Source organism: Crotalus tigris, unplaced genomic scaffold, assembly GCF_016545835.1.
Source record: "Crotalus tigris isolate CLP2741 ecotype Arizona unplaced genomic scaffold, ASM1654583v1 scf7180000024292.1016931, whole genome shotgun sequence".
Taxonomy (NCBI): Eukaryota; Metazoa; Chordata; class Lepidosauria; order Squamata; family Viperidae; genus Crotalus; species Crotalus tigris.
Genome location: NW_024100465.1, coordinates 466,419 through 481,630, shown reverse-complemented (window position 1 = coordinate 481,630; position 15,212 = coordinate 466,419). Strand labels below are relative to the sequence as shown.

Genomic DNA, 15,212 nt, shown 5'->3' with positions numbered 1-15,212 from the left:
TACTCTTGTGCTACTTTGTAGTGTATCTACTGATAAAGGTCCTTGTCACACAGTTCATGTTCTCTCTATATAAAACTAAAGCTGGGAAGACTTTTTGGCACTCCAAACCTCTTGTCATTCCTATCTCTTTCTTAAATGTTTGATTGCAGATAATCCATGCTGATTCATATTATATATTTACCTTGCCTTTGCCTATATAATAAGAAATATTCTATCTCAGTATGTTTTCATATTTTTATGCTTGTAAGAGATTACTAGAGTCCTTGAGGAAATATCTACAAATTAGACATTGAGCTAGCTGGATCAACACTTTGTTAAAGAAGTTTCCCTCATATAAAAATTAATACAATTTTTTTATATATAATGTCCCATAAAAGTCTACTGAAAACTGCCAGAATTTAGAAATGTTGACAGATTGACCCTTGTCCATCTTTTATCTTTTTCAGGACTTATTTTCTAAAATGTAATTGTGTCCAAGCACATGTACAGCCTTTTTATTTAAAAAACATATATTTTCATAGCTTTTCTTTTTGAAAACACCTTGAATTTTTCTACTTATACATACGTAGCAATAATTTGTAGAGATAGTTTAGACAATTTCGTCTTCAGGGAACAGAAAATTGCTTTAAAAAAAGGAGAATGTAAAAACTGTCCAGATTGCTGAAACTTACTTAGCAAATTGAAACCTACAACTCATGAAAATATGAGTTCTCAGAACAATCTATAGAACCTTCTTCAACCAGTCGTAATTCTATTAATTTTCCAGCTTCACATGGTATGACATGTTAGCGTTGTACTCAAAAAGCAATGAAGTCTAGGAAGTGGCTTAGCTTGGGATTCAAGATGTTAATGGGTGAAAGGAATACCTTGAGCCTTTTAAATACCTATTTTGCCCTTTAAACTCCCCAACTCCACTCTCACCTAAGAAAGGCTTAGAGGCAACAGAAAGAAACTGCATGTAGTCTGTGCTTCTCACACTAGTCTTGGGCTTTTTTGTTGTTGTTGTTCATTTTTGCTGTTGCAAATGTGTTGAAGATAACCCTAATATAGTTAGTGAAGTCATGCTGCATTGTGAATTGCAAAATCAAAGATAGTTCTCTAGTATAGATAACAAAGACCATCCTTGAGTGATGAGTGAACATTATATGAGTGCAATGAGCTGGAAAGTCATTATCTTGTCTTTTCCTTAGCCACAGGAAAGACATACTAGAGAGACCTCTTTTCTTCTGGGTATGCATACGAAGGGTTTACATGGCATGGAAAAATGTGTTACACCAAGCAGAAGCTCATGAGTTTGCAGGGCACACAGTAAATCTGTTTAGTATCTGAGGCACAAAAGAGAACAGCACTCTTTTGATAGTGATGCCTGGCCCCTTTCATTTGCTTTTCTAAATATATCATTTGCTTCCAATTCATTGAGTGGCATTTTGCAACAGTGCATACTTTCGTGTGGTAGACTCTCTGATTGGTGGGTGGTTGTTTTTATTTTTAATTGGCATGAGTAAATGAAAGGTTACTTAGGCTCTGATGTAGTAGAGGTACTTCAATTTGTTTAAAGCTGTCTGCCAAACTACAGCATCTGTTTTAACCCTCCATATTCATTTTCCACTGAGTAATTTGTAGAGGGGTAATATCCTAACTTCTCACCAATTGCAACAATTCCTTGATTTGCTAGTTTGTTTTTCATGTTTTAATAACCATGAATGGCTACTGTTAAGTCAATGCAGACAAAGAAAAAAGAATTCTGATCTTGTAACTAGATACAGTTATCTAGATAAAAGAGACTAGTGAGTGTCTACCACTCTTTGAAAAGGATGGAAGAGAATTCTTCTTTCCATTTCTTTCACTATGATGTCTCTTCTTTTATACTTTCCAAGAAAAAGATCCATGGGAAGGAAAGGGCTTGGTGTTTGTTTCCTAGCCCAATTTATTACATGTTGGTATTAAACAAGGAAAAAGAAAAACAGGCGCTTATCCTTGCTCCATTTATTAGAAGACATTGGAAGAATATTAGAGCAAAAAAAATCCTCACAAAGTATATGAAGATAAAAGGTAACTCCTTGCACCCTTTGAAGTGGTGTTTATCTTGGGCTGTGAAGCTAGGCAATATTTCAAAGGCAAAGCCTATGCTGCCAGTCAGTATTACATTGTCTTATATTCAATTTCTTTGCAGTTGGAATCCAAATCTATTTTCCTAACTCAAAGGTTCTGATCAATTTTTTTGTTTGGGTTGTCTTAAGAAATTGAATTTTTTAAGGATGACAGTTCTTTGTTTACCTCATTACAATTTTATCATGCTGATTTGCTAAGAAATTGTTCCTTGCTGGTGTTCAAGTCACTCTTAATCTGGTGGGGGGGAGGGAGAAGGAAAGTGCAAATGCTGTATTTGAGCAAATTTGAGCTCCTGAGCCTGAAGCTGCTTGCAAAAGCATGTTCCCCTTTGGAGCATTATCTCAGCTTCCTAATCACTGACCAGCTGCCTTGTTAGTGAATAGAACTGTGGGCCCCTTGCCATGTTTCATGTGAGGTCTTGGCTGGGTGGCCAAGCAGGCAGCCTGCAGCCGCCATCAAAGCAATTTGAGAGATATTGGCACAGCATTGCCTCCATTAATATCTGTTGTCACATGCTGTCATGCAACTTAAACCAGAGAGGAAATGACCACTGGAGACAGAGGAAGTGTGCTGGTAGCGTTTAGTGTCTCTAGACATTGTCCTTGAGGTTAAACAAGTGGATGCATTTATGTGATGTCCATAAACAGCTGTTAGGAAGCAAAACTGAATTTTGGCCCTATCATCATGTCTTTCTTTTCCAATAAGAAGAATGCTTTCAGCATATGCCATCTCTTAAATGTTAACAATAATTAACAGAATAATTCGACAAATGCATTTTCAGATATAAACTTAACTTCATTAAGTAAACATTATTGCTTGGGGAGATCATCTAGGATTGGGTTCTCTGAACTGTAACATTAAATCAGCCAATGTTATTTTATGTTAACAAATCACCAATATACAATAGAATGTTGTTTGAATCAGGATGAAAAGGAATGAGATACAATTCCATGTTTCATTCATATAATTTTGCATTTTCTCCATTAATCTTCAGTTCTGGTTGTCCTAATATTTAGAAGACAGACCTTCATACATCATGCTAAGCCATGATTTAAATGTGTTACACTTCTTTGTTTTCATGTAGCCTACTAAACTGAAATTATAATACAGCCCTTTAGTAGTATTTATAAAATATGGATCAGTTACTCTAAAAATTATTTGCTAAGATGATTTGTAAAAATAACATGTATAAATGTGATCTTTAACCAAATTTTAAAAAAATCTTTTGATGGCAACATTAACTAGAAGATACTAGAAGATATTATCAATATATTGTAATGCATAATTTTCTTATTTATTTTCAACATGGAATGAAAACAATGCAAAATGTCTTTTATCTTGTCAAATGACTGTAGTAAATATAATTTCATAAAAGCAGCAGAAGAAATAACTATTAACCATTACATAACATTCTTAAATATTTTTTCAGCCAGTCAATAAAATGAAATATGGAAATTGGGGCTGGACATTAATTTATCTTCACACAGGATTTGTTAAAGTCTTTTGTAAAATTAATGTATGGTTGCGTATAATATTGTGTATATTTGCCAGTTAATTCCATTGTTTTGAAATAGGTTCACTTTTTGATTTGTGGGTATTCCAAAATCTTAACATTTTTGCTTCTTTTTATCAAATTTTCTCTTAGGATATGATGTTTCAGCTGCTGAGAGGCCTTGATTTTCTACATTCACACAGAGTGGTCCACCGTGATTTAAAGCCCCAAAACATTCTAGTCACCAGCAGTGGACAAATAAAATTAGCTGACTTTGGCCTTGCACGAATCTATAGTTTTCAGATGGCTCTTACTTCTGTGGTAAGTTTCAATATATTTTGCTTATTTTTTAATCTAATTCCACTATTTGGTTTTGTATAAATGCAATTTTATCAGTATGAAAAAATTATCTGAGAAAACTGATATAGCAGGATTCCTATTTGTCAGCATTTCAACATAGTCCCTCTCCCATAGCTTTATTTTCCAGAGAACTAGGGAAGATTTCTTCACATCTTTCCATATTCCCCTTCCTTCGGTGGGCTGAAATAGCTTATTATTTGACCATTGCCCTAACTGTGGCTTCTCCTTCTGTTCTTAAGGATATTCCCACAGACCATGACACTATCCCAGTGCTCTCTAAATATGTTGGACTTCCTTGATTTCCAGCCAGCATGGATAACATGGAGCAAAACTGGGAATTAGTGTCCATTGTATCTACTGATATCTAAAGATCCAAAAGAAGTTGCTATACTTAGGAGAGGAAGCATTCCAATTGCCAGTTATTGGGATTTAACAGCAATAGGGCAGCCTTCCTAAAATCCAGCAACATTATATTTGGTGTTTTCTTCACCCCTCCCCTAATCTCACAGGAAATGCAGGTAGAATCATATTGACTGAGAAACCGATGCTCTGTGCAAAAGTGGATATTTTGCGTATTATCTTTTTCATATTTTTGATTTCATTAAATTGCTTCTGCCTTGATGGAAGCACCTACATACACCATTGGCATTTAATACAATTAGCTATGTGTATAGTAATTAGTGAGGGGAGATATTAAATTTTGGATGAATTCATATAATTTTTTTCTTTTTTGGTTTAGTCATTCATATGAACCCAGTTATTGTAGTTTATGAATTTGACTTATTTCTATCAACCTGACTCATGTAGTTTGTTCAGAAAACATTATATAAAGAAGTCGTGGCTTGAACCCTGGAAGAGATAACACTTAGAAAGAGATCTGCAACTATTTTAAGGTATGTAGTGGTAAAAAAAAAAGATTAGCACAGAAAATGCACAAATAAAATACATGAATTATGGATTTGTCTGAAGAAAACAAAATGGAATAAGAAAAATAGTATGATAAGAAATGGCTTTACAATAATCTTTAGGTGAACATATTAATAAGAAATGCATTTTTAAAGGTGTAAATGCAATTCAGTGTAATTTCCCAATTGCTGCTTGAGCTCTCCTCTCAGCATACTTATTGCTGAAGAGTTGTACACCATCAGTTAGATAGTCTATATATAGAATTAGACAGCTGGGGTAGTATAGTAGTTGGAATAAGTGGTGGAAAAGGAACAGGAGGACTAGGTTCTAATCCTACCTTAGACAAGAAGAAGTCCAAGAACATGAAAATTAGAAAAATACCAGTGCCAAGTAAAAATGAAAAATTATGTCAAGACATTCTCCTCCAAAATGCCTGTGGAGATTCTTAGCATCCAGGTCATTGTCCCAAAGGTGCTTTTTTTTCAAGAGGCAACTTTATTTTCTTTGTTTTTCCTTGACATTTTGCTTCTTATCCAAGAAGCTTCTTCAGTTCTGACTTCTGAAGAAGTTTCTTGGATGAGAAGCAAAATGTCTTCAAGGAAAAACAAAGAAAATCCAATTGCCTTTTGAAAAAGCACCTTTGGGTTCTCCTCCAAAAAATTAACTTAGTCGTATCTTAATTTGAAATAATTGCTTTAACATGGAAGAAGAAATAAAACATTGTTAATCTCTCAAGATAAATTGTTGTGCAAGAATGCATACACAATGATGGTATAAAAAGACTCTTGGGAGGCTTTTGCTATGACTAAATGACATGTGAACTCCACGTTATTCCTACAGTGGAGAACAGAAATGCAGTTAGAGAAGCTCCAAGAATTATTTACAGAAGTATCAGCCAATTCCCAAGATAATATTCACCCTCATTCTGTCTTAAGGAAAAGGATTCTTCTAATGGAATAAAATAAAAAATTAAAATAAACTGGTGTAAAAAAAACCTGGTCTAACCCTACTGGGAGGCTTCAAACAAATAATTTCAGGTCATTTAATCTCTTAATACTTTCTCCCTCAGTAATAAAACATTCTTCAGGTAGATAGGCCATTTAGGTATATGGCTGTCATTTGCATTCCCCTGACCAATAGAATGAATGTTCAGAATACACAGAGAGTTGTTATGGAAGGAATAATAGTCATAAGGCACTTTAATAGCAGTAGCGAAGTTTTTAATAGCAAAAAAAAGACAGAAACATGACTCGTCTCTAAAGCCATAAAAATATTTTGAAGATTTTTTCTCCTCACATGAACCTGCCTAAATCTTTAGAGATGTTTTTTAGGATTGCTCTGTTCCTATCTTTGAAATAAGAATAATGGCCCCAATAGGGTCATTGTATTTGATTGCCCCAGCTTTATACATTTGTTCTTTTAGAAGTTACATATTTTGTCATTTAGATAGTTATCAGTTAGATAGCATATGTGAACAATGAGAGCCAGGGCAGTGTAGAGGTTGAACTAGGTGCTGGATAGGAACAAGGAGACCTAGATTTTAATCCTTAAGAGAAGACCAAGAACATAAAATTAATTTTAGAAAAATATCAGCCAAATAAAAATGTAAAACTGTTTTTTAAAAACAGATAGTTAAAATCATTTGTAACAGCAGGATACAAAGTTTAATATAATTTTTAAATGTTGTCTAGCAAAATATGAATATCTTGGCCATTTACCTGAACTCTGAAGAAGAGAGTGAATTCCATATAGCTGGCATCATTGCCTAGAAGACTTTGTCTCAACTAGCTATACCTGGACAAAGAAGACAACTTTTTTGTAATAGTTGGGCTGGTTTCCGTAAGAGAAATTGACCTTCAAATAGCTGGCCTTAAACTATTTATGGTTTTATAAATAATCAACTATTTCTTTATTTCTGATTAATATTTAATCAAAAACTAAGGTAGTTTATACAATGCTTAAGTTAGAAGCTTTGTGAATCAAATTCTGGTAAACTTCCTCATTGCCACATTTTATAATATTGACCCTGATATTTGTGAACATGATTTTAAAAGTAGCTTGGAGCAAAGGCCTTGCAGAAGGTCTGAGGATTTTAAAAGAAGTATTTTCATCTGGCATATGGTTTTGTGCTTCATTCAGGGACATTTTTTGTTTCTTTGCTGGTTTATTTGTTAAATTTGTATGTCACAAATCTGATGCTTTGTAAAGACTAGCCTACAATCCTATTTTTTTCCAGACCACATACTGATAGTCCTTGACCTATACAATCAATCACTTAATGATAGTTCAGAGTTACGGTAACTTTGAAAAAAGTGCTATACTTGCATTTGTGACCAATACACCATCCTTATCATGATTGCAATTTGAATGTTTAGCAATTGTGGGGTCCTTGATTGTTTTCTTGCAGACAATTCATTACCCAACTGGGAAACATCAGTGTGTAACATTAACATAAGTATTCATGAAAATGAATATATTTGCCCCCCCCCCATACTAACCACTTTCAAGAGGCACGCAAGGTTGTATAATTTCTTTGGGGATATGGGAGACACAGAAAAATTAGATGGGAGTGCTGCTTCTATATTACTGTAGCATTTTCATTTACTCTGGAACCTGCTTAATTGTTTGCAATTTTTCTGTTGACTGAAATCAGTGCAGTTCTCAAGACAGCAATTCTAGAAATTATCTGGAAAAATTAGTGGTGCAACTTTCTGAAATTTTGACAAATTAAATAGTCTAAGAGGTAATTGTGTGATTCACTTTTTCAGTAACTGTATGGCAATTTATGAACTACGAAGATAACTGTCAAAGCAAGACTTGATAATATATTTTCACGCTGCATTAGAAATATGATTAGAAAAAATATTATATGTCATGCTGATCAGTGTACTATGCGAGTGGAAAATTTTGAAATTCACATAACTGAACTCAGGCAGATGTACTGCTGCTCTTTGATTCATTATGAGTGACGCTTGTTTTCAGTAAGAAGACATTTGACCCCTATCTTCAATTCGCACTTAGCTTGCAAGTTATCCTCAGCTAGATCTCAATACCAGAGTAGTGGGAGTAGTCAATGTGAGTCCCAATTTTTTTTAAAAAAAAGACTCAGGAAAAAAATTATAGTCCAGTCAGTTCAGTATCTGTTCTGGACAAATTGGTAGAAGCGATAATCAAAGAAAACATAACTAAGCACATAAAGAAACACACCTTGCTGAAAAATAAATATGGATTCTGAAAGGGAAATCCTGTTTTAGCAATAAAGATGATTAGGGGACTGGAGGCTAAAACATATAAGGAACGGTTGCTAGAATTGGGTATGTCTAGTTTAACGAAGAGAAGGACAAGGGGGGACATGATAGCAGTATTCCAATATCTCAGGGGCTGCCATAAAGAAGAGGGAATTAAGCTATTTTCCAAAGCACCTGAAGGCAGGACAAGAAGCAACGGGTGGAAACTAATCAAGGAGAGAAGCAACCTAGAACTAAGGAGAAACTTCTGACAGTGAGAACAATTAATCAGTGGAACAACCTGCCTCCAGAAGCAGTAAATGCTCCAACACTGGAAGTTTTTAAGAAGAGACCGGACAGCCATTTGTCCGAAATGGTGTAGGGTTTCCTGCCTGAGCAGGGGGTTGGACTAGATGACCTCCAAGGTCCCTTCCAACTTTACTATTATTATTATTATTATTATTATTATTATTATTATTATTATTATTATTATTATTATTATTATTATTATTATCGATCATCGCACAGTCAGCCAGATGTTCAGACTGGATTTGGCATTTTGTCTACCTATCGAGTCCTTACCCAGGACCTGGGATAGGCAGATGTGGATGTTTGATGGTATTACAGATATCGTCGCAGGATGGAAGCAGTTCCTAATAAGGCCGCCTTTTGCAATTGACTAATAGCGAATTTGTCAATGCCAATGGTGTTCAAGTGGTGCTCCAGTTGTTTTGGGATTGCACCCAAGGAGCCTATACTATTGGTACTACCCTTGCTTGCTTTTGCCACAGTCTTTCTATTTCTATTTGTAGGTCTTTGTATTTTGTTATCTTCTCCAGTTCTTTCTCTTCTATTCTGCTATCTCCAGGCACTGCCACATCCACTATCCAGACTTTTTTGTCTTTCTTATCGACAATTGTTAAGTCTGGGGTGTTATGTTGCAGGTGCTTGTCTGTTTGAATTCTGAAGTCCCAGAGCAGTTTAATTTTATCATTTTCTATGACTTTCTCTATTTTATGATCCCACCAGTTTTTGCTTACAGGCAAATGATATTTTTTGCAGATCTTCCAATGCACCATTGTTGCTACTTTGTCATGCCGCTGCTTGTAATCAGTCTGTGCAATCTTCTTGCAACAGCTTACCAAGTGGTCCACTGTTTCTTCAGCTTCTTTGCATAGGCGGCACTTACTGTCTGTTGCTGTCTTCTCAATTTTGACTTTGTATGCATTTGTCCTTAAGGCTTGGTCTTGTGCAGCCAGAATTAGTCCCTCGGTCTCTTTCTTCAATTTTCCTGCTCTTAGCCATTGCCAGGTCTTGTTATTATCTGCTTTCCCAGCTATTTTTTTAATGTATTGGCCATGTAGTGCTTTGTCTTCCCATGCCTCTATTCTGTTCTTCATTTGGTCTTTCTTGTAGGCCAGTTTGGTCAGTAAGCCTTCCTGATATACTAATTTCAGTGCATCTTCATCATTGTTCTTCAGATATTCTTCCAAAGCCATTTTTTCTTCTTCAACCATCTGATGTACTTGTAGCATTCCACGCCCACCTATTTGCCTTGGTAGATAAAGTCTATCAATGTCACTGCGTGGATGAAGGGCATGATTCATTGTCATTATTTTTCTGGTCTGCCTATCCATTGCTTTTAGTTCTGCTTGAGTCCAGTCCACTATTCCAGCTGTGTACCTAATAACTGGGATTGCCCAGGTGTTGATTGCCTTTATGGTATTTCCTCCATTGAGTTTGGATTTTAAGATCTTCTTCACTCTCTTGATGTATTCACCTCTAATCTTTTTCTTGACTTCAGTGTGCTTGATGTTGTCAGCTTGAAGGATACCCAAGTATTTGTAGTACTCTTCCTCATCCAGACTCTTAATGTTATTTTCGTGGGGCATCTTGATTCCTTCAGTTTTCACTATTTTTCCTTGTTTGATAGTAAGTGTGGCACATTTGTCCAAGCCAAACTCCATTACAATATCTTGGCTATATATACGGACAGTGTTGAGCAGCGATTCTATTTCAGATGATGTTTTTCCATACAGCTTCAGATCATCCATGTAAAGGAGGTGGGATAGTCTGGCAGATGTTTTTGATGTTTGATAGCCATGTCCTGAGTTATTCAGTATTGTTGACAGAGGAAACAGTGCAATAACAAATAGTAATGGTGATAATGAATCTCCTTGAAATATTCCTCTCTTGATATTAACCTCTCCCACCTCTCACCATTGATCTGCAACTGTGTCTTCCATTGTGCCATCGATCTTTGCACAAATTTTCTGATGTTTCTACTGACTCCTGTTATTTCTAGGCACTTTATTATCCAATCATGTGGCAGAGAGTCAAATGCCTTTTTGTAGTCAATCCATGCCACATTCAGGTTGGTCTTCCTTCTCTTGCAGTTTTCCAAGATCATTTTGTCTATTAGGAGTTGATCTTTTGTTCCTCTGCTATTGGGGCGGTTTCCTTTCTGCTCAGGTGGAAAGAGATTGTTTTCAACTAGATGCTGTTGCACTGCATCAGCTACCACACCAGTTAGTAATTTGAAAGTTGTTGGTAAGCAGGTAATTGGCCTGTAGTTACCTGGTGTTGCCCCTTTTGCTGGATTTTTCATTATTAGGTAGGTTTTCCCAGTTGTTAGCCACTTTTCAATTTCTCCTCCTTGTAGTATATTGTTGAACTGTTTGGCAATGAGTGGGTGTATAACAGTTAGATGTTTCAACCAAAACCCATGCAGTTCATCTTCACCTGGTGCTGACCAATTTTTGATTTTCTTTGCTCTTTTTTCTACCATTTTTGTTGTTATTACTAGTTCTTTCATTTCAACTTCTGTTTTATTTGCATCCACCTCTTTTAACCAAGCCGCATCCTTGTTGTATTTCTTTGGGTTATCCCATATCTGCTTCCAGAACTGCACTGTTTCTTCCTTGTCAGGTACTGACTGATTCCTTGCAGTTTCTCCATTGATGGATTGGTAGAAACGTTTCTGATTGGATTGAAATTGGAGGTTCTGCCTATAGTTTGCAATTCGAGCTTCATATCTACTGATTTTCCTGGCTATAGCTGTTATTTGTTGCTTTATTATTTCCAGTGCTTCCTTGATCTTCCTTGTTTCTAAGTGGTATTTCTTGATTAGGTATTCTTTGGTCTTCTTGTTCTTCAGCTTCTTTTCTTTCATCTGTTCTAGCTTGCTTGCATGTGATCTTAACTTGCTGATCTTATTTTCTAGTCTAACCTTCCATTTTTCTGGTGCACTGTTTGTTTTTCTTTTTTGTTGATTTTGCATCCCAGGTATTCTGTTATAACTGCAGCTGTGCTGTACATTAGTTGGTTTGTTTCTTGCAGTGAATTGGTGCTTATACTTGATATTGCAGTATTTGCATCTTTTAATGCTTGTGCTAGCTGTTTCTTTGGAACAAGCTTCAATGCAGGTAGCTTTATTCTGTTGTTTTTGTGCTGTTCTAGATGCTCAGCTATTCTTTGTTTCAATTCTTTTATTTCTTTAGTTAGAGGGTTTTGTTCTTCCTGAGCAAGAGGTGCCTGGTTTCCAAATGAGAACAGTTGTATATCTCTGCTGGATTCCTTCACTGCCAACTCCCCCTGGTTTGCCTCTACATTCTGAATTACTTCTGGTAAGGCTTTGATTTCTTTGCCCTGGGTAAACCTTTGCAGTTCGTCCAATTCTGTTTCTGTGAATACTTTATTTCGTGTTATAAATCGGCGTTGATCTGCTAGTCTCTGTTCTGTTATTTCTGATTCTGGATGTTGTTCTTTCCACAACTGGTGCATTCGTTTTAGATATCCTCTTCTTGTTGGACTTGATCAGTAGTAACAGATCATTATTTCTTTGTTTTCAATCACTGTGTATCTGCGACGGGTAAACATCTTTTCTTCCAGTAGTTCTGCAGCTGCTGGCCCTGGTTGCTCAGCCAACAGTCCTGAGTCCTGTAACCCATTTTTCACCAGATATCCAGGAACTCCGATATCTAGCGCGGACCTTGTTAACCCGGGCGACGTCCGAGCCGGTATGGCATTCTGAAATTTACGTCTCACCATATTTTTTATGGGAGAGACACTCTTTGTCTGACTCCTCTGATGAGACCTGTCCAGTATGGTTGAACCTCTGGCATAGCTCTCATCTTCCTCAGAGTACACAAGCCCCACAACCACGTCAAGGTAGTGCCTCACTGGGGGATTATTATTATTATTATTATTATTATTATTATTATTATTATTATTATTATTATTATTAAGCAAATGATCTCTCAACATAGTATGTTTGGAGTTTCAAACAGCCTTTGACAGAATTCTTCAGCAAAGATTCTTGCAGTCATAAGATAAGAGTACTTGCCCTCATACAATTGCCAAATCATTAATAAAGAGTATGAATATATGGGCAACATTTTCAGTGGAGGTGAATAAATATTGGAGACCCTCAAGGGTATATGGAAGAAAATACATTTAGTTCATAGTTGTGAATTCTTGGTGTTCTTTGAGCTTGGTTGTTCACTTACAAACATTTCATATTACCCACTTAGATAATAATATGTGTTTTGTCATTACATCCTTGAGTAGGTATTCTATTTAAGTAGGTATCCAGATTTCTAGGGATGCATTAGGGTAGGGAAAGGGGGAAATAGGTAAGTAAATAAATAAATATTAGTGGCAAGAAGGTTAGTAACATTTTAATATCATTTAATTTTGCCTTTGGAGAAAAAGATTAAGCAGGTAGGAGAGCGGTACTAGTACGTTTCATGTAGTTCAACAGTCTGTTTTCACAATGGGCAAATAACTGTACAAGGAAGCACAGAAATCTCCCAGCAGATAGTCTTCAGAGGCAGTCACATTGCCATCAAAAGCTCATAGCTATTCAGTGTCATTTTTGAAAGCTGAGTTATTGTTTGCTTTTATGTACAAAGATTTCAGTGCAACTTCAAAATAAGTTAATGCATCCAATTGATACAAGCTTAATATGCAATGCAATGCCAAAAATACTGATTTAATACAAATGTAATGTATTGCTATAAAATGTGTTCAGATTGTTTCATATGGCTAAAAATCCCCTCCTCCTATGGCTGGCTTTTCATCCCTGTTTTGGGCTTGCTATGGGCTTCTATCATATAGCATATTTATGTAGACATATTTATTTGGATAAGAATTGAAAAAAATAAAAACACTTTTCCTATATTGGTTTACTCATATTAAAACTTTCAAATTTAAAACACCCTAAACATTGAAAAGGTACTGTAATTAAAATATATCAAATAAAGGATTAGTAATCAATCTTATACTGCTGAATGACATATATGCTGCAGTGTGTAAATACTCAGTTTATTTGCATTTTAGTCTTTTATTGAAATTTTCTTTTATTTGTTGTATTGGCATTCCATTTCATTCACTAAGGAGTACACCATTTGAAAAACTTAATGCAACAGAGGCATGGATACTTTCAACTATTTGTGACACTATATGTTTTCTCTACCTCAAATCACTGAAGCAGCAGAAATTTTAAATAAGGCCTCCCTATCGTATCAGTTCTTGTGGGAAAATATGCTTCAGTGACTTACTGGCGCTGCCTGTGGAATGTGGCATTTCAAAGTACCTTTTTACAGTGGGAAAGAATTTGGTCAAGAATAAACAGTCTGACCTTGTTAAATGGACCAAAGTCCGTACATATCCCAGTTACAGAAAGCTAGTTTTTACTAGACTGTGAAAGAAAGCTCAGTTTTCAATTACTGCTATTTGAATTTGGGTAAGGAGCAGGAACTTTAAAGAATCCTTGCATGCATTGTAATTTTAAATTTTCTTTTGGAGGCAATGTGACATATTAGTATTATATTTAGAACAAGGTAATTTTGTCTAAAAATACCTATATCCAGACAGTGCTAAGAATAATTAATGTTTAATATTATTATAAGTGTTAATGAAAATGAATAATTTTGTCCTAAAATACTAGCCATTCTTAAGAAACACACAAGATTAGTTAATTTCTTTGGGGACTTGGGAGACCCAGCAGAGTTAGATAGGAGAAGGAATAGAGCTGTGATACAACATTGGAACACTGATTAATTTGTTGTTGTCTTTCCCATCTCCCCATTCTTATTCACTTTGGAAGGAAAGAAGTTACCAGTGATTCTAAATAGTTTTCGGTCCCCCAAAGTATTTCAAATTTCTGTCTTCTATAATTTGATGTGATCCTGAAATGTTGGGATTTTTTTTACAACTTCCCAACCTACAGCCAGCATGGCAGATGTTGTAGCTAGGCACTTGGGGAAGTGTAATCCTAATATTTCTGAACAGCAGCAGCTTAAAGAGGACTCCTCTATCATTTAACATTTATAATTTATATTAAAATATTTTATATATTTTTAAAAAATATTTTTATAATTTATTTTTATAAATTATTTTATAATTTAAATACAGTATGATAACAATAGCATTAGGATTACCGTATTTTCCAGCGTATAGACGACTTCCTAAACCCTGCAAATCTTCTCCGAAGTCGGGGGTCGTCTTATACGCCGAGTCGTCTTATACACCGGAAAATACGGTATATACTGCTTCATAGCACTTTACAACACTCTCTAAGTGATCTACAATGTCAGCATATTGCCCCCAACAATCTGGGTCCTCAATTTATTGATTTCGGAAGAATGGAAGGCTGAGTCAACCTTGAGCCTGTGAGGATTAAACTGCAAGCTGTTGGCAGAATTAGCCTGCAATACTGTATTCTAACCACTATGCCATCATGTCTCCTGTAATGAAGTAAATACTTCTAATGAGGAATTTTCCGCACCTATACTAATCACAGTACATATTTAAAATATATTAACCCACATTAACCCTTGCCAAATAATAAAAGTTTAAATGTGTATTTTGAAGGCCCAGTTTCATTCCTATTTGGAGCACCAAGACATCCCAAGACTACTGAGTGTAAGATACTATCCAGAATCTTGTAGAAATCAGTTGTACAAAATAATTACCTTGAAGGAAACTCCATAAGCAATTGGAATATGAAACATAATAAAAGCATTTTGATAAGTAATTATATGTAAAATCCATTTTACATTAAAAAACTAGTTAATATCCAACAAGAAAAGCTGGGCATTGAAATAAATGGT

At 35.5% G+C, this 15,212-nt stretch overlaps 1 protein-coding gene and 1 long non-coding RNA gene across 8 annotated transcripts in view; one reads left to right on the top strand and one right to left on the bottom strand.

Moving 5' to 3' along the window:
• Window positions 1-15,212, top strand: part of CDK6 (cyclin dependent kinase 6) — a 124,164-nt gene that overhangs the window by 46,015 nt on the left and 62,937 nt on the right. For all 7 annotated transcript variants that reach the window (XR_005554391.1, XM_039324078.1, XM_039324073.1 and 4 more), the window contains one exon: window positions 3,758-3,925. Coding sequence is in view for 6 of the 7 variants with exons in the window: in XM_039324078.1 (XP_039180012.1) it covers window positions 3,758-3,925 (168 nt within the window). In the remaining variant the exon portion in view is untranslated. The remainder of the gene's footprint in view (window positions 1-3,757; window positions 3,926-15,212) is intronic.
• The window catches only part of LOC120299336, a 63,911-nt gene that overhangs the window by 43,444 nt on the left and 5,255 nt on the right, over window positions 1-15,212 (bottom strand). The gene's annotated exons all lie outside the window — the stretch shown is intronic.